A 19,729-nucleotide genomic window follows, 5' to 3' on the forward strand; every position below is an offset into this window, starting at 1 on the left:
GAGCCCTCTGGGCCTGGAGCCAGGGCCTGAGTCACTGACAGGGGTGGAGAAGTCTAGGGGGCCTGTCCTGCTGTCAGCGCCCATGATGGATGAGGAGCCAGAGCTAGACTTCTGCCACAGGGAGAGGTGGGGGGCTGACCCCCCAGGGTCTGCAGGCAGAGCCTCTGCCTCTCGCAGCTGGGGTGCCTAGGTGAGGGTCCCCACCCAGCCAGGGGTGTTTAAAGGCCCAAAGATTGTGGGCACTCCCACTCTGCCTAGAGTCATGGGTGCCTGGGCCTTCCCTGCAGCCCTTTTCCTTCTCTGCCTGACTTCTAAGAGCCTACAAGGTGGTGAGGGCAGCTCGGGGCTAGGGGTTGTAGAGTGGGCATCTGTGACTGGGGCTAGGGGTCCAGGTGGGGCCCTGGCCGGATACTGGGGTTCTGGAGACAAGGAGGGCTGGGGTGTGGGAAGCCTGGTCTGGGCAGAGAATTCAGACAGTGAAGGTTTCTGGGGGCTGGAGGTTAGATGCCTGGGCCCTGCCCCATCTCAGCCTCTAGGGCCCCCAGCCTTGAGTCAGCACCACTTTGTTCCCCCAGGGCTGCCCCCGCTGCCTCCTGGCCTGGGGAAAGGTAGTGGCCCCTCTGGCACTGGGGTCAGGGAAGAGTCTCCCATCTCTCCCGCCCTGAGGTGCGTGGGAGCTCTCTGGGACTCCCGATGCGGGGCCCAGGAGAGCTCAGGGCCCTTGCTGTCTTCCGGGCAAGGAGTCTCATCAAGTATCCACTCGGTGGGGAGCACAGACACCCTGCGCTCTGGGAAGAGTCCACCGGGCAGAACATACAGCCCTGAGGAGGGGCCTGGGCTGCCTGAGAAGGGTGGGCAGGTGTGACAACAGGGGCAGACCTCACAGCAGCCCAAAGGAGCCTTGAGGGGGAGGGGAGGGAGTGGACAAGAAGAGCAGAGCCTGCTGAGGGGCAGGAGGCGAGTGTCATGGAAGGGTCTTTACTTCAGGGACCTGGGGGGTCCTAAAGGTAGGAGGAGGGGCTCCCCCAAGCCCTGATGCATCTGAGCTTCAGGAGAGAAAGATTGCGGGGCAGAGGCAGTGAGAGGCGGAGGAGGAGATTTCCAGGAAGGGAGGGGAGCCTAGTACTGAGAATGGATGGGAGAGAAGAGGAAGAGGGTGGAGTGGGATCTGCCCCACAACCCCCCAAAGCCCCGGCTCAGACACCTTCCTCCAGGTCCAGGGACCCTCTAGCCTCCACTGCCCTGGCCCCAGACTACTTACCTGCTTTGCCCTCTACCCTCCTGTGACAGCAGGGAGACTGAGACCTGGAGAAGGGGGTGGCATCCAGATTTGGGCCCCTTTGCCCCCTCGTAAGTTCCCCTGCTTCTCCCTGAACCCCACAGGCTTAGAGAGCCCAAATGGCTACCGATCCGTTAAAAGCTGGTGGCGGGGTGCTCGGGGAGGGTGGCACACCAGCTCCCAGCTGCTCCAGCACCCCAGCTCAACATCTCAGTTTTCCCACAGCCTATGGCCCCCACAGTGGTCTGGGAGCAGGTGAGGCCTGGCATAGGGAAGGGAGGCATCTGAGGGCAGGGTACAGGGCAGGGAGGAGGCAGGGCAGGAGCAGGGAAAGCTGGGTGGGGGGCAGGTAAAGGGGAAAGCAGTCATCTCAGAAATACCAGAAATACGCGGGGACAGAGCTGAGCCCCAGAGTGTCCCCCAGGCACCCTGGCTGGGGAGAGGGGAAGGCAGGCAGGAAGAAATGGAGTGGGGCAGGGAAGAAAGGAAAGAGAGAAGGAAGGAAGGAGAGAGGGAAGAAGGGAGGGAAGGCAGCTGAAAGCACCCACCTGTGCCCCACAGCCCTCCACCCTCATGGGAAGGGACTGAGTTCCCACAGGCCCGCTGCTTGGGCAGGTTGTGGACCAGGTGCGGGGTTCTGGGGAGATCCTGGGAGAAGGGTATCCCTCACCTCCCTGTCTCTCCAGGATCTGAAGGGGGCGTGAACCCACAGAAGCCAGGTGAGCCCTGCCCCGGCCCCAGCTCTGTCTCCCCCTCTTTCTCTCACACTCCTCACCTCACCTCATCTGTCTCCAGGATTCAGGGTCAGGCATGGGCTGGGAACCCAGCCAGGTGAGAGCCGTGGGGTCCCCTCCTTGCCTCCCTCCCAGGCCTCAGAGGGAAGAGGCAGGATTGGAGAGTCATTGTGGTGGGGGGATGCACAGGGAGCCTCTCAGGTTTGCTGGTGTCTGGCTTAGTCCAAGGAGGGGTCCAAAGGTCTTGTACCCCCACCTCAGCTGGGACCCCAAACCTTCTCAATTCACCTCTCTCTCTCCCACAAGCCCTTCCACTCAGATTGGCTATGAAGCAGGTAGAGGTGGGAGTGGGGGAGCTGGAAGCCAGGATTCTAGGGGTATCCCTGGGATGGGGATTCCTGAGCCCCTCATCTGATCCCCCTCTTTCCCAGACACTGAAAGGGGCATGAAACCCCAGAACCTAGGTGAGGCTCGCCCAGCCCCTGCCTGCCTCACTCCTCCTAACTCCCTCCTGCCTTCTCACCCCAGGGTTCAGGATCTTCCCAGGTGCTGCAGCCCAGCCAGGTGAGGCGGGGATGTGGTTATGGAATGGGAGGGGCTTGGGGGTGCCTAATCTTTGCCTGATACTGTGGGGGAGGGGATGCAGCCAGATCAGCATTTCCAGGTTCCTCTCCAGGCTCCCCCAGGCCTCCGAGAGGGCAGAACAGGTGGGTGTCTCACAGGAGGTGGGCAGGAGGGGAACCATGAGGAGTTCTTTTTTTTTTTTTTTTTTTTTTTTTTTTTGAGGCAGAGTCTCGCTCTGTCGCCCAGGCTGGAGTGCAGTGGCCGGATCTCAGCTCACTGCAAGCTCCGCCTCCCGGGTTCACGCCATTCTCCTGCCTCAGCCTCCCCAGTAGCTGGGACTACAGGCACCCGCCACCTCGCCCGGCTAGTTTTTTGTATTTTTTTTTTTAGTAGAGACGGGGTTTCACCGGGTTAGCCAGAATGGTCTCGATCTCTTGACCTCGTGATCCGCCTGTCTCGGCCTCCCAAAGTGCTGGGATTACAGGTTTGAGCCACCGCGCCCGGCCTACCATGAGGAGTTCTGATGTCTGGCTTTGTAAGGGGACAGGGGCACCTGGGCCTCACTCCTGCCTCAGCTCAGTGTGGCTGTGGAGCAGGGAGCCCGGGGCAGGAAGGCAGGGCCCCTTCATCTGCCCATCTGTCTTCCCAGGCTTTGGAGGGGCTGTGAAACCCCAGAAGCCAGAGGCGAGCCCACCCCACACCTGTCCCAGTGTCCACTTCCCGCCCTCTGTCTCTGTCTCTGCTCGACGCCCCATTCCCCCTCCTCATGTTCCTCTGGCTCTGTCTCCCCAGGATATGGAAACGGGCTGGGAGCAGGGGCCTTCCCAGTGGCCGGAGCCCAGCCAGGTGAGGACACGTGGGACAGGACCTGGGCTTCCAGGAGGGAGGGGGAAGTGGTAGAGCAGAGTCAGGGAACCAGGAGCTGGGAGAGCTGGGCTCTGGAGGGAGGGCAGGGCTCAGCCACTCTGTCCCTTCCCAGGCCCGGGAGTGGGCGTGAAACCTCCGAAGCCAGGTGAGGCAGAGCCCTGCCCCGCCCTGCCCACTTATATCCAGGCGCCTCTGTGTCCCCCAAGCCTGCCCACCCCACCGCTCATGGCCCTCGCCTCTGTCTCCCCAGGAATGGGGAGCAGAAGTAGTTTGGGCGCTGGCATTCTTCCAGGGGCAGGAACCCCACCAGGAGAGGGTGGCTGGGCAGGGGCCGCAGGGAGGGGCGGGCAGGAGGGTTCAGGGTCCCAACTCTCATTCTTAGGGGAGGAGCTCTTGGGGTCAATGTCAGCCTCTTTCTAGCTCTCCCCATGCCTGGGGGAGAGGGAACCTCAGAAGCAGATGAAGGAAGGACCCTGCCCACATACCGCCTCCCTGCTATACTCACCATGTCTCGTCCCTCTCTGTCCCCCTCTCAGTCTGTGTTATCCTCTGCAGGCGCTGGTCCCTCTCTGGCCTGCCAATGCCATTCCTGGGGTGGGGACTTCTGTGGAGGTCTCTGAGTTGCTCCCTGGGCATGCGCCCTTAGAGAACTGTTGGGAGCATGGGGCACAGCGGCCCTGGGGTGGTGTTCGGACCCGCACTACACATGGCCTAGCTCCAGCCTCTGCCTCCCTCACCCCACAGGCCCAAAACCAAGTCAGGGAGAGTAGGGTGGAGCTGAGGGCCTGGGCTTGGGTCTGGGGGCTCCAGGGAGGAGCAGGCTTCTTTACCTGGTCTGTCTCTCTCTATTGCTGATGTGGGGTGGGGGGTGAAACCTCCGAAGCCAGGTGTGCCTCTCCTTTCCAGTGTCCCTGTCCTCCACTCCCCGCACACACACATCCAGCCCCAGCCTCTGCTTCCTCCTTCCACTTGGTCTCCCAGGATCTGGTGATGGGAACAGGATGGGAGCTGGGGCCTTCCCAGGAGCTGGAGCCCAGACAAGTGAGGGCACCTGGACCACACTGGGATTCTAGGAGGCACAGGGAAAAGCCAGGGGATGTCAGAGGTGCAGAGGGCAGAAAGCTTATTTCTGGGGGAGGACAGGGGATGGGTGGGGTCCGTGAGCCCCTGCTCTTCCCTCCCCTATCTTGACTGTTTCCCCTGAATCTACGGCCTTGTCCCACCCTCAAGCCCTCCCCATATCCACCCCTCACACACTGCTTTTCCTCCCAGGATACAGCAATGGAAACAGACTGGGAACCCAGCCAGGTCAGGGCCGAAGGGGCTGGGGTGGCTAGGAGGGAGAGGTCGGGGCCCAGGGCCACACTCTGGGTACCAATGGATGGGCTCTTGCGGTTCATTCATTCACCCAGTCTCCCCTGAGCACCTGCCCCAAGTCAGGCCTCGGCTGGGCAGGGAGGACACCCGAGCTGGTCAAGCGTGGCCACGGTCTGGACTCCCAGGTCAAGAGCCAAATCCAGCTTCAACTGCGGTCAGGCCTGGAAGGGAGTTCACAGAGACAGAGAGGGAGAGGGCAGGGGTCACACAAGACAGGAAGGGAGAGGGCAGAGGTCCTGCGAGACAGAAAGCAGGAGGGCAGGGCTCCAGGCCCTAGCTCATTCCCACTGCACCACCATCCACACTCCTGTGTCTACCCCTCAAATAGGTCCTGCCACTCAAAATGGCTTTGGACCAGGTAAAGAGGGTGGGGACGGAAGCGGGGAACCTGGGGCTGAGATTCTGGGCACAGGTCCAGAGGAAAGGATCCCTCACCCTCTCATCTTTCCCCCAGGCTTTGGAGGGAGTGGAAAACTCCAGAAGCCAGGTGAGCCCCACCCTGTTCCTGTCTCGCTGCCCATTTCCTATGCATCTGCCACTGCTTCCCTAGAGTCCTGGATCTCCCCATTCTCTTTGGCTCTTTCCCGTGGGATTTGGGAATGGGAATGGGCGGGGAGCCGGGGCCTTCCTGGGAGCTGGAACCCAGGCAGGTGAGGCCCTGGAGTTCTGGGAGCATGGAGGTCTTAGGAATTGGGGGTTACTGATATGGGGGCCTGTCCCTGGTCCTGAGCAGAGAGGAAAGGCTGGGTGGACTAACAGAAAGTCCTTCCCCTTCTCTTCCCAGGCCTGGCAGGGGAACTAAAGCCTCAGAGAGCAGGCGAGTCCCAACCTCTAGCCTCCCAACTTGGTCTCACACAACAAACCTCATTCGGCAAACCAATCCAGGCCTGGAGCGGTGGCTAACACGTGTAATCCCAACAGTTCAGGAGGCGGAGTTAGGTGGATCACTGGAGTCCAAGAGTTCAAGACCACCCTGGGCAGCATTCTCAAGCTGGTCTTGAACTCTTGGGCTCAAGCAATCCACCTACAAAAAAAAAAAAAAAAAATACAAAACCTAGCCAGTTGTGGTGGCACGTGCCTGTGGTCCCAGCTACTCTGGAGGCTGAGGGGGGAGGATCACTTGAGCCCAGGAGGTCGAGATAGTAGTGAGTGGAGATTTCGCCACTGTACTCCAGCATGGGTGACAAAGGGAGACCCTGTTTAAAAAACAAACAATCTGTGAACCATGCCTGTTCTGAGCCAAGCAGGTGCTGGGGACAGGCCCTCCCCAACCAGGGCCACGCTGGGGCGTACAGTATGAGCTGAGGCTGCCCCAGAGCTGGGCCCTGGGCATTCTGGGTAGGAGGCAGTGGAGGCCACGGAGGAGAGGAGAGAGTGGCCCAAGTCGCTGAGAAATTGGACCAAAAACAGAGTTTTGAACAAAGAAGGTACCGGCTCCAGCAAGAACTCAGACCTAGCCGGGCACGGTGGCTCATGCCTGTAATCCCAGCATTTTGGGAGGCGAGGTGGGTGGATCACTTGAGGTCAAGAGTTCGAAACCAGCCTGGCCAACATGATGAAACTCCGTCTCTACTAAAAATACTAAAAATTGGCCGGGCGTGGTGGCAGGCGCCTGTAATCCCAGCTACTCAGGAGGCTAAGACAGGAGAATTGCTTGAACCTGGGAGGCGGAGGTTGCAGCAGTGAGCCAAGATCACGCCATTGCCCTCCAGCCTGGGCAACAAGAGTGAGACTCCATCTCAAGGAAAAAAAAAAAAAAAGTCAGACTCAAGATGTGGCAGGAGCTGGAGCTTGACAGTTGGAGGCTGCTGAGGAAAGGAACCCAGCTTTCTGGCTGGTTGAAGTTGGAAGTGGGGACACCCCTGCCTGAGGTGGCTGGAGATGGCATCCAGGGCTCCGAAGGGCCTTAACCCTTTCTCTCCTCCACAGGCCCCACTGCTCAAAACGGCTATGAACCAGGTAGGGGCGGGGCTAGGGTTTGGGGAGACCCACAGCTAGGGCCCCAGGTTCCTTATCTGCTCCCTGTCTCTCCACCAGGCTATGGGGGGGCATGAAATCCCAGAAGCCAGGTGAGCCCTGCCCCGGCCTGTCCCTCTGCCTCCCCAAACCCTGAGCTCCCTCCTCTTATTCATACCCTGCCTTGATCTATTCCCCCAGGATTCCAGTACAGGATTGGGCTGGGAGCCCAGCCAGGTGAAGGGGGTAGAGTCCGGGGTTCCGGGATCCGCATCTGGGCGGCCTCTTCCTCCCAGGGGCGGGATTGGTGAATGATGGGGAGGGGTGACAGGGCGTCTCCCACCCTGGCTTCTGGCTTGGCCCTGAAGGGGAACCATAGGCACTGTATCCCCAGCTTAGCTCAGCCCTCCCTCCCCAACAAGCCCCCCACCTCAGAATGGCCCTGGAGCAGCTCCTGAGGGGATGGGAGGAGCTGGGGTCCGGATGCTGAGGTTCTGAGGTGGATCTGAGTTGGGGGCTCCTGGGTACCTCATCTGCTCCCCATTTTCCTGAAGGCTTTAGAGGGGGCATGAAGGCACAGGAGCCAGGTGAGCCTGACTCTCCCCGGGCTTCTGTCTCCCCAATGTTCAGAGCCCCCTTCCCGCTCTCATCCCCACCTCCATCTGTCCCCCAGGATTAGGGAATGGGAATGGGTTGGGTGCTCAGCCAGGTGAAAGAGGTGGGGTCTGGGGGTCTACCCCTGGGGCGTCCTCTCCCTGCCTCCTTTCCCAGTCTCATGGAGGGCTGAGCTGGTGAATACCTGAAGGGATGCTGGGAGGAAGCCTCCAGTATTCCCTTACCTCCACCTCAACCAAACCCCAAATCATCACCCCACCCTCCTCTCCCCATAGTCTTGACAGCCCAGAATGGATTTGGATTTGGAGCAGGTAAGAGCAGGGGTGGGGAGGGGCTGGGGGAGAATGTGGGTGGGGCCCCTGAGTCACTCACCAACCCCCTCATATCTCCTCCAGGCCTTGGAGGGAGTGTGAAGCCTCTGAAGCCAGGTGAGCCCCACCCTGGTCTGCCTCTCCATGCACGCACCCCTGAAGCCATAAGCATCCCGTTCATGCTCCCTCTCCCTCTCCAGGATATGGGAAGAGGGTGGGAGCAGGGGCCTTCCCTTAGGCTGGAACCCAGCCAGGTGAGGATACCTGGAGTAGGAGCTGAGGCTTTTTATTTATTTATTTTTTGAGACAGAGTCTCGCTCTGTCGCCCAGGCCTGGGTTCAAACAATTCTCCTGCCTCAGCCTCCTGAGTAGCTGGGATTACAGACATCCACCACCACACCTGGCTAATTTTTGTATTTTTAGTAGAGACAGGGTTTCACCATTTTGGTCAGGCTGGTCTCGAACTCCTGACCTCAGATGGTCCACCCGCCTTGGCCTCCCAAGTGCTGGGATGACTGGCGTGAGCCACGGCACCGGGCTGAGCCCAGGCTTCTTAGAAGGAAGGGGGAAGACAGAGAGCGGGCCAGGGGGCCAGGAAGGCAGAGTGTGGGTCTGAATCCTGAGAAATTAAGTGCCACTGTCTGGCCCAGTGTGGCTCTGTCTCCGGAGTGAAGCCTCAGAAGCCAGGCTGGGGAGGGCCCTGGCCCCCCGCCCTATCTCTAGAGCTGCCCACAGCCGACTGAGCTGCCTCCTCCTGACGCCCCCTCCGCTGTCTCACACCCACCCCATCCCTCCCCCCAGGATATGGCCACAGAAATGGACCGGGAGTCCAGTCAGGTGAGGGTAGCTGGGCCTGGCTGGCAAGGGGTCAGGAGGTGGGCAGGCAGAGAGAAGCTGGGGCCACAGGGACAGAGGGCTGGTGTCTGAGGATCAGCAGCACTGGCTGGAGTTGATGTCAGTATCTCTGTCTCTCCCAGGCCTAGGAGCAGGGATGAAGCCTCAGATGCCAGGTGAGGGGACTGCCTGCGTCTGTGGCCCCACCTCCCCTAGATCCTGGCGCTCTAGTTGGTTCTGCGTGGGACTCCCAGGGGAGAGGTGACCCCTGCCTCATGAGTGAGGGGAGGTCTGTAGGAGCACCGAGGACCGAGGGGAGAGTAGGTGGAGGAGAGACTGAGAGCCCCCTTCCTGGGCCCTGCCTCCCTGTCCCCCACTGGCCCAGGCTTACCACTCTTCCTTTTTTGCCTCACAGGCCTGGGAGCTCCAAATGGCTATGGACCAGGTAGAGGCGGGGCTGGGGTTCCAGGAGGTCTGGAGCGGAGGCCTTGGGTCCCTCACTTGCTCCCTGTCTCTCCACCAGGCTATTCGGGGGTTGTGAAGGCCCAGAAGCCAGGTGAGCCCTGCCCAGCCTGTCCCTCTGCCTCCCCCAAACCCTGAGCTCCCTCCCTCATTCATACCCCATCTCAGTTCCACTGGGATTCAAGAGGGGGCTGGGAGCCCAGCCAGTGAGGGGGTGTCGGGCTGCTGTTCCTGTCTCGCTCCCAGGCCTCCAAGGCAGGTGGGCACCAAAATGAGGGAGGAGAGGCGGCTCCAGGATCCCTGGTTTCTGACTTGGCTCTGAAGGGGGATCCAAAGGCCCTTCGCCCTCTCCTTAGCTAGAATCCCAAACCCCCTGCTCACCCCTCCCTCCCCACAGGCCCCTCAGCCCAGAATGGCTACAGAACAGGTACTGGGGGGCTGGGGTTGCTGGGAGTGCAAAGGAGGAGAGAGGTAGGGGCCTGGGTCTCCCCCGACACTGTTCTGAGGGTTCTCTCGGGGGCTCCTGCAGCCTTAGAGGGGGTGGAGTCTGAAGAGGAGGTGGCACAAGGTGGACGGAGGTGCCGTGCCGCGAGCTCCAGTTCCTAAACTGAGAGGATAGGGGAGCCAGGCTCCAGCCCCTTTCTGTACCCCAGCCTCTCCCCGTACTGCCCCCACAGGCCCTGCAGTTCCCACTGGCCATGAACCAGGTAGGGTAGGTTGGCGTGGGCACCGGGTAGGGGGGCAGATGCTGGGACTGGAAAAGGCCCCTCAGCAAGGGGTGGGCCATTGGTCTCTCATCTGCTCGCATCTCTCCAGGCGTTGGAGAGGGCGTGAAACTTCAGAAGCCAGGTAAGCCCTTCCCACTCCTCACTCTCCCTGCCCGCAGAAACTGCCTACCCTTCCACTCTTTTCCCCTCCCAAGCCGCACCCTGTCTCCCCAGGGTGCAAGAATGGGCTGGAGCTGGAGCCTTCCTGTGGGAAGGAGCCCAGCCAGGTGAGGGAGGTTGGTGGGAACTGGAGGAGAGGGGAAGGAGGACGGGCTCCAAGGGGCAGAGGTAGGTCTCAGAAGGAGAGGGGTGGGGTCGGCCTGTCCATCATTCTCCATGGGTCTCTGGACTGGGAGGGAGCCAGAAACCTCCAAAGCTGAGTTCCTCTCTGCCCCTCTTCCTGCCTCCTCCAAGGTCCCTCACTCCAAACCCGCCCTCATGCCCTGCTCTCCCTCCCAGGATACACACCAGGGACCCGGCTGGGGCTCCTGCCAGGTGAAAAGGCGCGGCTAGGGGAATCAGCAGGGGAGAGAGGGGTTCACTACACCCCTGGGGTGGACTGGTGTCTGAACTGGCCTCTTTGTCTCTCTCCCCAGGCCTGCCAGGGACTATGAAGCCTCAGAAGCCAGGCGAGTGGTGGACCCGTGGCTCTGCCCCACACCTCCTTCTGCCTCTCAGCCCTTCTAGCCCCTCCCCCCAGTGTTGCCACACTCATCTCTGCTTTCCCTCTCTAGGATATGGCCATGATAATGGGCCCCAGCCAGGTGAGGCCACTGGGACCAGGGTTGGGGGATCAGCAGGAAGGGAGAGGGAGGCTGCTGAAAGATGGAGGGGCTGGTGGACCAACACCAGGAGCCCCATCCCTGACAGATCCCTATGTCCCTCTATCCCCTGCCTGGATTCCCAGGTCCCCCCAGCAGGGTGTGGCCCGACGGAGCTGGGCTTTTTCCAGCCTGGCTAATGTCCCCCTTAGGTGCTGGGTCTGCCCTAGAAGCCCCTACAGGCCGGTAGCTTGGCCAGGCCAAGGCCTCCTGGGTGGCGTCGGTGAGGACTGGCCTGGAGCATAGCTCCATCCCTCCCTTCCTTCCCATCTTAGGTCCCTGCAATGCGAGGGTCACTCTGAAGCTCCTTCCCAGGCTTCCCACTCCAGGGGTCCCTTCGGACAAAGAGGGTGGCTGGGGCCTGAAATCCCAGCCCCAACCTGCAGTGCAGAATGGCAAGTTCCCAGGTCAGTGTGGAGTGGGGGTGCCTGGGGGGCACTGGGAAGCACCTGGCTGCCATGTCCCACTCTGTCCGCGGACACCAAGGCTCAGAGAGGGCAGTGACTTGTCACACAGTGATCTGCTGACGAGAAGCCCGAACTCTTTCCCTGGGACCCCATGTATCCCCCAGTATGGGAGCCCTTTCAATCTCTGCCCCATGGCATCCACAGCCTCTCAAGCCCTGGGCTGGGCTCACTCCTGCCCCTGACTTTCCTCCTAGCACCGATGCCAGCCATCCAGTGGGGACTGCAACCTCAGAAAGCAGGTGTGAGTCTGTCTGCCCCCAGGCCCCACATCCCAGAGGGACAAACTCTCAGCTAGGTCTGTCCTCTGTCCCTACCCCAGATCAGGGTCACTCCTCCATCACCCTTGTTCCCTAGGCTGCCTCAGCTATTCAGGCACCCTAAGGCCAGGAAGTCCCTCCCCGAGTCTACCCTCTTCTACCCTCTTGCTCCTTTTTTTTTTTTTTTTTTTTTTTGGAGACAGTCTCGCTCTGTCGCCCAGGCTGGAGTACAGTGGTGCAATTGTGGCTCACTGCAAAATAAGCCTCCCAAGTAGTTGGCATTACAGGCACGCACTACCATACCTGGCTAATCTTTGTATTTTTTGTAGAGACAGGGTTTCGCCACATTGGCCAGGCTGGTCTCGAACTCCTGGCTTCAAGTGATCAGCCCGCTTCAGCCTCCCAAAATGCTGGGATTATAGGCATAAGCCACCGTGCCCAGCCTCTTGCTGCTCTCTGTTTCTTCTGGTTCCATTCCCTGTGGACACAAAAAGTCCCTGCTTCCCCTTCAGAGTCCCTAAGGTCCATCTTTGGCCCCCCAGGAGTCAGGGGAGACCTGGGTCCTCCGCACTGACCTTCTTTCTCCTCACAGGGCACCAGCCTCCAAATGGCTATGGACCAGGAGCAGAACCGGGTGAGGAGGCCCTTCCTGGAGTTCCTTCCCTCCCTTCCCCTCCTCTTCCCTTCTCTTCCTTCTGGCATCCCAGGAAGAGGGGAGGCCAGGGCAGTGGCTCTCGCTGACCCTAATCTCTGAGTCAGTTTTCTCTCCCCCAGGTTTTAATGGTGGCCTCCAGCCACAGAAAATTGGTGAGTCCTCCTGGGCTCCCCCATGTCGGGCAGAAGCTGGCATCTCCCTCATGCCTGAGTCAGTCTGTCTGTCCGCATCCCCCGTCTATGAGCTGGTCACCTGGCCCTCCTGATGCTGTCCCTGTTCCACTAGCCTGTCCCTAGCTCCTCTCCAATCTCTCTCCTGCAGGTGTTGGTTATGGGAATGCTGTCCTGGGAGCCAGGGTCTTCCCCGAGGCCCACGCACAGCCAGGTGTCTGGGGAGCAGGGGTGGGGGTAGGAGAGTTGGGCTTAGAGCCCCAGCCTGGCCTCTGACACCCTCTTTCCTCCTCCAGAGTTCCCTGGGGCCAGAGGTTTTAGGAATGGTGAGTCAGACCCAGGGGACAAAGTGCAGTGGGGTTGGGGAGACAACAGCCCAGGGGCTAGGCGGGAATGACCAGAGTCTCTTGCAGGGGATGAGGCAGAAGCTCTGGTGTACCCCAAAGCAGGAGCTCCAGCCCCTGAAGGAAATGGTAAGAAATGAGCCTTCAGGGAGCAGAGCCAAGTCCAACAGGGGCCAGGGGATCCCAGCTCCTGTGGGCAACGGTGCCCATGCCAGCTTTTCCTCCCCACAGTGCAGGCCCGGGTGCTGTGGGACTCTCACTGGCCCACCCTTCAGGCCTGGGGGGCTGGCTTGAAGCCTGGATATCAGGCTGGAGGTGAATATGCTGAGGTCGGGAGCCAGCCAGGTAATGGGATGCCTGGATGAGTGTGTTGGAGCCATTAGAGGTGGCTTCAGGGAACTGGGCCCTGGGCCCAGGTCTACCCACAGCCCCACAGAGATGGAAGGTGCAGCCCTCTTGGTGGAGGGGATAGAGTGAGTGGGAAGAGGCCAGGAGGGCATAGGCAGGAAGGAGCAGGAAGGAGCGGGGCTGGAGGAGAGGCCAGCAGAGCCCAGGACCCCGAGAGCCAGCCTGGACACTGGACCAAGAAGGGGAGGTGATGGAGCTGGGCCATCAGGGACTCAGTTCTCCACACTCTGTCCCTCTCCCCACAGTCCTCTGAGAAGCTGAGGCAGAGCTGAGCCCTGGGTCCTCCAGGGAGGGGGGGTCTCCCAGAGCCTGGGTTGAAGCTTGGGTGGATGGAAGCTCTCTGGTGACCCAAGTGCCCCTGATCTGTCCGTCTGTGCTGTAGGGGGCCCTGAGGTGAAGAGAGGCAGCAACGGCCAGCTGGGGAACGGCTACGGAGGTGAGAGGGAGGTGCAGTGGCCGAGCCGCCTGCCCAAAGGCCCCCCATGGTCACCCCTCCAGCCGCACTGGGGGACACCCAGCCATTGGGAAGGATAGCAGATTCTGCCACCTGTAGGTGGCTGCTGAGTGACTGACCCCAGAAGCTCAGATCCCTGGGAGGGGAGGAGGGGCAAGGCCTCACCAGGGCCCCACCCCTCCCTAGCCTGGCTCTATCTCTTCCCAGGCCACTGCCCTCTGGGGAAATGCTGAGCACTGCAGTGCCCCTGCGGGTCCTGAGGGCCTCTGCCTCACACCTTAGCCTGCCCAGCAACGAAGACAGACCCTCAGGCTTGGAGTCCGGTGCCTCCTGGCCGTCAACCTCCTCCGTGCTAGCACCACAAACACGCTTCCCTGCTTGCCTCTGCGTGCCATGCAAGGGGCTTGCTGACCAGGGTGGGAGTGGCATGGGCCTGCAGCCACTGCCCAGTACCTCATTCATTCATTCGACAAACATCAATGAGGTCATGTGCCAGGGACCATGTTCCCAATAGGAGAAACCATGAGAAGCAAACAGACTCCATCGACACCTGCCCTCAGGGAGGGCATCACTTGGTCACCGCCTAGTGGGGGAACCACATCCAAGTTAGGGGACTTATGCATGGAAAAGAACACTTCATTCTTTGTGTTTTAATTTATAATCGATTTGTTAAAGTTGTTAGATAAAAATCTCATTCTCCTTAAGCCTTTATAGTGGCCTTCCAGATATGGTATTGACTAATAATTTTGAAAATTGTAAAATTCACTTTCACATTTTTTGATGAATGATCATTAGATTATAAATTTCACAGCTTGGCCAGGCATGGTAGGTCACACCTGTAATCCCAGTATTTTGGGAGGTTGAGGTAGGAGGATTGCTTGAGCCTACAATTTTAAGACCAGCCTGGGCAATATAAAAAATAAATAAGTAAATCAAAACAAATATGAATTTCACATCTTGATTTTTCCCTAAATATTTTGCATGCCTTAAATGCATGCCCCATCTCTATAAAAAATAAATAAGTACGGCCGGGCGCGGTGGCTCACGCCCGTAATCCCAGCACTTTGGGAGGCCGAGACGGGCGGATCACGAGGTCAGGAGATCGAGACCATCCTGGCTAACACAGTGAAACCCCGTCTCTACTAAAAACACAAAAAAAACTAGCCGGGCGAGGTGGCGGGCGCCTGTAGTCCCAGCTACTCGGGAGGTTGAGGCAGGGGAATGGCGTGAACCCAGGAGGAGGCGCTTGCAGTGAGCCAAGATAGTGCCACTGCACTCCAGCCTGGGCGACAGCGTGAGACTCCATCTCAAAAAATAAATAAATAAAAAAATAAAAACAAATATTAATTTCACAGCTCAACTTTTCCCTAAATATTTTGCATGCCTTAAATGCCTGATTAACAAAATACCCTTAGACATCTCAAATAACAATTAGAAACATAATCGACTCAACTCTTGATTCCTTTTTTTTTTTTTTTTGAGACACAGTCTTGCTCTGTCTCCCAGGCTGGAGTGCATTGGCGCAATCTCAGCTCACTGCAAGCTCCGCCTCCCGGGTTCAAGTGATTCTCCTGCCTCAGCCTCCTGAGTAGCTGGGACTACAGGCGTGTGCCACCATGCCCAGCTAATATTTTTTGTATTTTTAGTAGAGACAGGGTTTCACCATGTTAGCCAAGATGGTCTCGATCTCCTGACCTTGTGATCTGCCCGCCTCAGCCTCCCAAAGTGCTGGGATTACAGACGTGAGCCACCGCACCCCACTGATTCTGTTGATTCTCTTAATGGAGCTGAGCACAAATCCAAAATCAACATCTTCCTAAGCACTTACGGGGCTCTTGGAAATGAATAAATCAGACATTTAGTATATCAGATGACTGAATTCTTTTATTTATTTATTTATTTATTTTGGACACAGGGTCTCACTCTGTGTCCCAGGCTGGAGTGCAGTAGTGTGATCATGGCTCACTGCAGTCTCAACCTCCTGGGAGAGTCAAGCACCCTTCCACCTCAGCCTTCCGAGTAACTGGGATCGCCAGCATGTACCACCACACATAGCTAAATTTTTCTATTTTTAGTAGAGTCGGGATCTCACTATGTTGCCCAGACTGGTCTCAAACTCCTGGGCTCAAGCAATCCTCCTGCCTCGGCTCCCAAAGTGCTGGGATTACAGGTGTGAGCCACCATGACCGGATGAACTCTTTCAAACATCTTAAAAAGCCAGTTACTAATCCTGGATCAGTGTCAGAGCTACAGGACAGCTTAATTTTTCATCTCATGATTACAAATTTACTCGAACAGTAAATGCAGAGGCAAGGCAAGGTCCAGAGTGGAGGCTGTGCAGTTAGAAATCGACCCACAATGGCCAGGCCCGGTGGCTCGCGCCTGTAATCCCAATATTTTAGGAGGCTGAGGCGGGCGGATCATGAGGTCAGGAGATCGAGACCATCCTGGCTAACACGGTGAAACCTCGTCTCTACTAAAAATACAAAAAATTAGCTGGGTGTGGTGGTGGGCGCCTGTGGTCCCAGCTACTCAGGAGGCTGAGGCAGGAGAATGGTGCTTGCAGTGAGCGGAGATCACTCCACTGCACTCCAGCCTGGGTGACAGAGCGAGACTCTGTATCAAAAAAAAAGAAGAAAAAAGAAAAAAAAGAGGCCGGGCGCGGTGGCTCAAGCCTGTAATCCCAGCACTTTGGGAGGCCGAGACGGGCGGATCACGAGGTCAGGAGATCGAGACCATCCTGGCTAACCCGGTGAAACCCCGTCTCTACTAAAAAATACAAAAAACTAGCTGGGCGAGGTGGCGGGCGCCTGTAGTCCCAGCTACTCGGGAGGCTGAGGCAGGAGAATGGCGTGAACCCGGGAGGCGGAGCTTGCAGTGAGCAGAGATCCGGCCACTGCACTCCAGCCTGGGCGACAGAGCCAGACTCCGTCTCAAAAAAAAAAAAAAAAAAAAAAAAAAAAAAAAAAAAAAAAAAGAAAAAAAAGAAATTGACCCACAATGCTGAACTTTGACTCAGAGCCTGGCCAATCCCAGAACCTTTTTTTTTTTTTTTGAGATGGAGTCTCATTCTGTCGCCCAGGCTGGAGTGCAGTTGCGTGATCTCGGCTCACTGCAACCTCTGCCTGTGGGGTTCACGCGATTCTCCTGCTTCAGCCTCCCAAGTAGCTGGGATTACAGGAGCACACCACCACACCCAGCTTTTTTTTTTTTTTTTTTTTTTTCAGTACATACAGGGTTTCACTGTGTTGGCCAGACTAGTCTCGAATTCATGATCTGCATGCCTCAGCTTTCCAAAGTGCTGGGATTACAGGTGTTAGCCACTGCGCCAGGCCTTTTTTTTTTTTTCTGACAGAGTCTTGTTCTGTCACCCAGACTGGAGTATAGTGGCGCAATATTGGCTCGCTGCAACCTCTGCCTCCTGGATTCAAGGGATTCTCCCTCCTCAGCCTCCCAAGTAGCTGGGACTACAGGTGCACGCTCATGCCCAGCTGTGTCCCAGAACTTTTACTTTCTTCTTCTCTTTTCTCTCTTTCTTTCCTCTCTTCCTTCTCTTTTCTCTCTCTCTCTCTTTCTCTCTTTCTTTTCTTTCTTTCTTTTGAGACAGGGTCTCTTGATCATAGCTCACTACAGTCCCAGTCTCCCAGGCAGGCTCAAGTGATCCTCCTGCCTCGGGCCCCTGAGTAGCTGGGACCATAAACATGCCAACAGGCTCAGCTAATTTTTAAAATTTTTAGTAGAGACAAAGTCTCACTATGTTACCCAGGCTGATCTCAAACTCTAGCTCGAGTGATCCTCCCACCCAGACCTCCCAAAGTGCTGGGATTACAGGTGTGAGCCACTGCACGTGGCTAAATCTTTACTCTCTGAGTTGAGCCCTTCCAAATCCAAACCTCTTCTTGCAAGCTGGTTCACTGACGGGATCTGGCATTCCTATCTGGCACCTAGCTCTTCTTTTCTTTTTTTTTTTTTTTTTTTTTTTTTTTGAGACGGAGTCTGGCTCTGCCGCCCAGGCTGGAGTGCAGTGGCCAGATCTCAGCTCACTGCAAGCTCCGCCTCCCGGGTTCACGCCATTCTCCTGCCTCAGCCTCCTGAGTAGCTGGGACTACAGGCGCCCGCCACCTCGCCCGGCTAGTTTTTTGTATTTTTTAGTAGAGACGAGGTTTCACCGGGTTAGCCAGGATGGTCTCGATCTTCTGACCTTGTGATCCGCCCGTCTCGGCCTCCCAAAGTGCTGGGATTACAGGCTTGAGCCACCACGCCCGGCCTCTTTTCTTAGTCCGATTTATGATAATGGTATTTGGGTGTAGACCAAAGACTTATCTCAGTATGCACAAGGTTTTGGGTTGATCAACATTCAGGAGATTCTGTAAATAGTACTGGAATTCCAGCCTGATTTTTCTTGACTACTTCATCTGATTTGCTCTATTGGAGAATCATAGGCTTTTGCTTTTTCACAGAATTACTGATTCTTTAAAAATATTCAGCTGGGCTCAGTGGCTCATGCCTGTAATCCCAGCACTTTGGGAGGCCAAGGCAGGCAGATCACCTCAGGTCAGGAGTTTGAGAGCAGCCTGGCCAACATAGAGAAACCCCATCTCTCCTAAAAATACAAAAATTTACTAGGCGTGGTGGCAGATGTCTGTAGTCTCAGCTACTCAGGAGGCTGAGGCAAGAGAACTGCTTGAACCCGGGAGGGAGAGGTTGCAGGGAGCCGAGGTCTCGCCACTGCACTCCAGCCTGGGTGACAGAGGGAGACTCCGTCTCACAAATAAATAAAAATAAAAAATAAAAAAATAAAAATATTCAAACAATCTTGTCTTTCTCTGCACAGCATGGAGTAAACCACAAAAGAGAAAAGGTTTTTCTCTTTTTTTTTTTTTTTTTTTTGAGACGGAGTCTCGCTCTGTCGCCCAGGCTGGAGTGCAGTGGCCGGATCTCAGCTCACTGCAAGCTCCGCCTCCCGGGTTCACGCCATTCTCCTGCCTCAGCCTCCTGAGTAGCTGGGACTACAGGCGCCCGCCACCTCCCCCGGCTAGTTTTTTTTTTTTTTTTTTTTGAGACGGAGTCTCACTCTGTCGCCCAGACTGGAGTGCAGTGGCCAGATCTCAGCTCACTGCAACCTCCGCCTCCCGGGTTTATGCTATTCTCCTGCCTCAGCCTCCTGAGTAGCTGGGACTACAGGCGCCCGCCACCTCGCCCGGCTAGTTTTTTGTATTTTTTAGTAGAGACGAGGTTTCACCAGGTTAGCCAGGATGGTCTCGATCTCCTGACCTTGTGATCCACCCGTCTCGGCCTCCCAAAGTGCTGGGTTTACAGGCTTGAGCCACCGCGCCCGGCCAGTTTTTTTGTATTTTTTAGTAGAGACGGGGTTTCACCGGGTTAGCAAGGATGGTTTCGATCTCCTGACCTCGTGATCCGCCCGTCTCGGCCTCCCAAAGTGCTGGGATTACAGGCTTGAGCCACCGCGCCCTGCCAGGTTTTTCTCTTTACTGTAGAATAGGATTAGGAGCCAAAATCTGCTCAGTGGCCACTGACCAGACTCTCAGGGCAGTGGATGATATCCCTTAACACCAAGAAACACTGTTGTAATATTTTTTTAATTGTTCTTATAAACGTCTCCACTAGGTGCAATGGCTCACGCCTGTAATCCCAGCACTTTGGGAGGCTGAGGCAGGAGGATTGCTTGAGCCCAGGAGTCTGAGAGCAGCCTAGGCACCATAGTGAGACTCCCATCTCTTTTTTTTTTTTTTTTTTTTTTTTTTTTTTGAGATGGAGTCTCACTCTGTAGCCTAGGCTGGAGTGGCACAATCTCGGCTCACTGCAACCTCTAATTTTTGTATTTTTAGTAGAGACAAGGGTTCACCATGTTGGTCAGGCTGGTCTTCAACTCCTGACCTCGTGATCTGCCCGCCTCGGCCTCCCCAAGTGCTGTGATTATAGGCGTGAGCCACCGCGCCTGGCGACTCCTATCTCCCCAAATAAAAAAATTACCCTGGCAGGGTGGCACATGCCTGTAGTCTCGGTTACTTGGGAGGCTGAGGTGAGAGGATTACTTGAGCCCAGAAAGTCGAGGCTGCAGTGAGCCATGATGGCGATACACACTCCAGCCTGGGCGAAAAAGCAAGATCCTGTCTCAAAAAGAAAAAGTTTCCATATTCCAATTTTGAATAGATTGACCATTTTATCCTTTTTGTTCTGAGCTACCAGATTCTCACCCATCTATCATGTACAATCGTTCTTAGGAACTTGAACACAAACACTAAGTATATTATCACCAAACTTTGCTTTTGAATTGTGATATCGTTTTATCTTTGTTATAAGATAACTGAATGGAAATCTGTGTACCATGACCCATCCACACAGGATCCTCATACCTGAGTTGCA

General features: G+C 56.8%; 1 protein-coding gene across 1 annotated transcript; it reads left to right on the top strand.

The window, feature by feature from the left end:
• The first annotated feature begins 262 nt into the window (after window positions 1-262).
• On the top strand, window positions 263-14,230 carry GREP1 (glycine rich extracellular protein 1). The gene is given in 32 exon segments (XM_073015696.1): window positions 263-326; window positions 576-608; window positions 1,505-1,534; window positions 1,966-1,998; window positions 2,075-2,110; window positions 2,542-2,577; window positions 3,370-3,423; window positions 3,695-3,760; window positions 4,717-4,752; window positions 5,150-5,179; window positions 5,276-5,308; window positions 6,751-6,780; window positions 6,979-7,014; window positions 7,332-7,364; window positions 7,668-7,703; window positions 7,788-7,820; window positions 7,904-7,957; window positions 8,505-8,540; window positions 8,681-8,713; window positions 8,953-9,093; window positions 9,816-9,848; window positions 10,363-10,395; window positions 10,501-10,530; window positions 10,863-10,994; window positions 11,904-11,945; window positions 12,086-12,118; window positions 12,288-12,352; window positions 12,435-12,462; window positions 12,550-12,609; window positions 12,712-12,825; window positions 13,271-13,324; window positions 13,550-14,230. Coding segments are annotated over 32 exon segments (1,533 nt in total). The 3' UTR covers window positions 13,576-14,230.
• Window positions 14,231-19,729: the final 5,499 nt, after the last annotated feature.

The sequence above is a fragment of the Chlorocebus sabaeus genome, chromosome 5 (assembly GCF_047675955.1).
Source record: "Chlorocebus sabaeus isolate Y175 chromosome 5, mChlSab1.0.hap1, whole genome shotgun sequence".
In the NCBI taxonomy this organism is placed as follows: domain Eukaryota; kingdom Metazoa; phylum Chordata; class Mammalia; order Primates; family Cercopithecidae; genus Chlorocebus; species Chlorocebus sabaeus.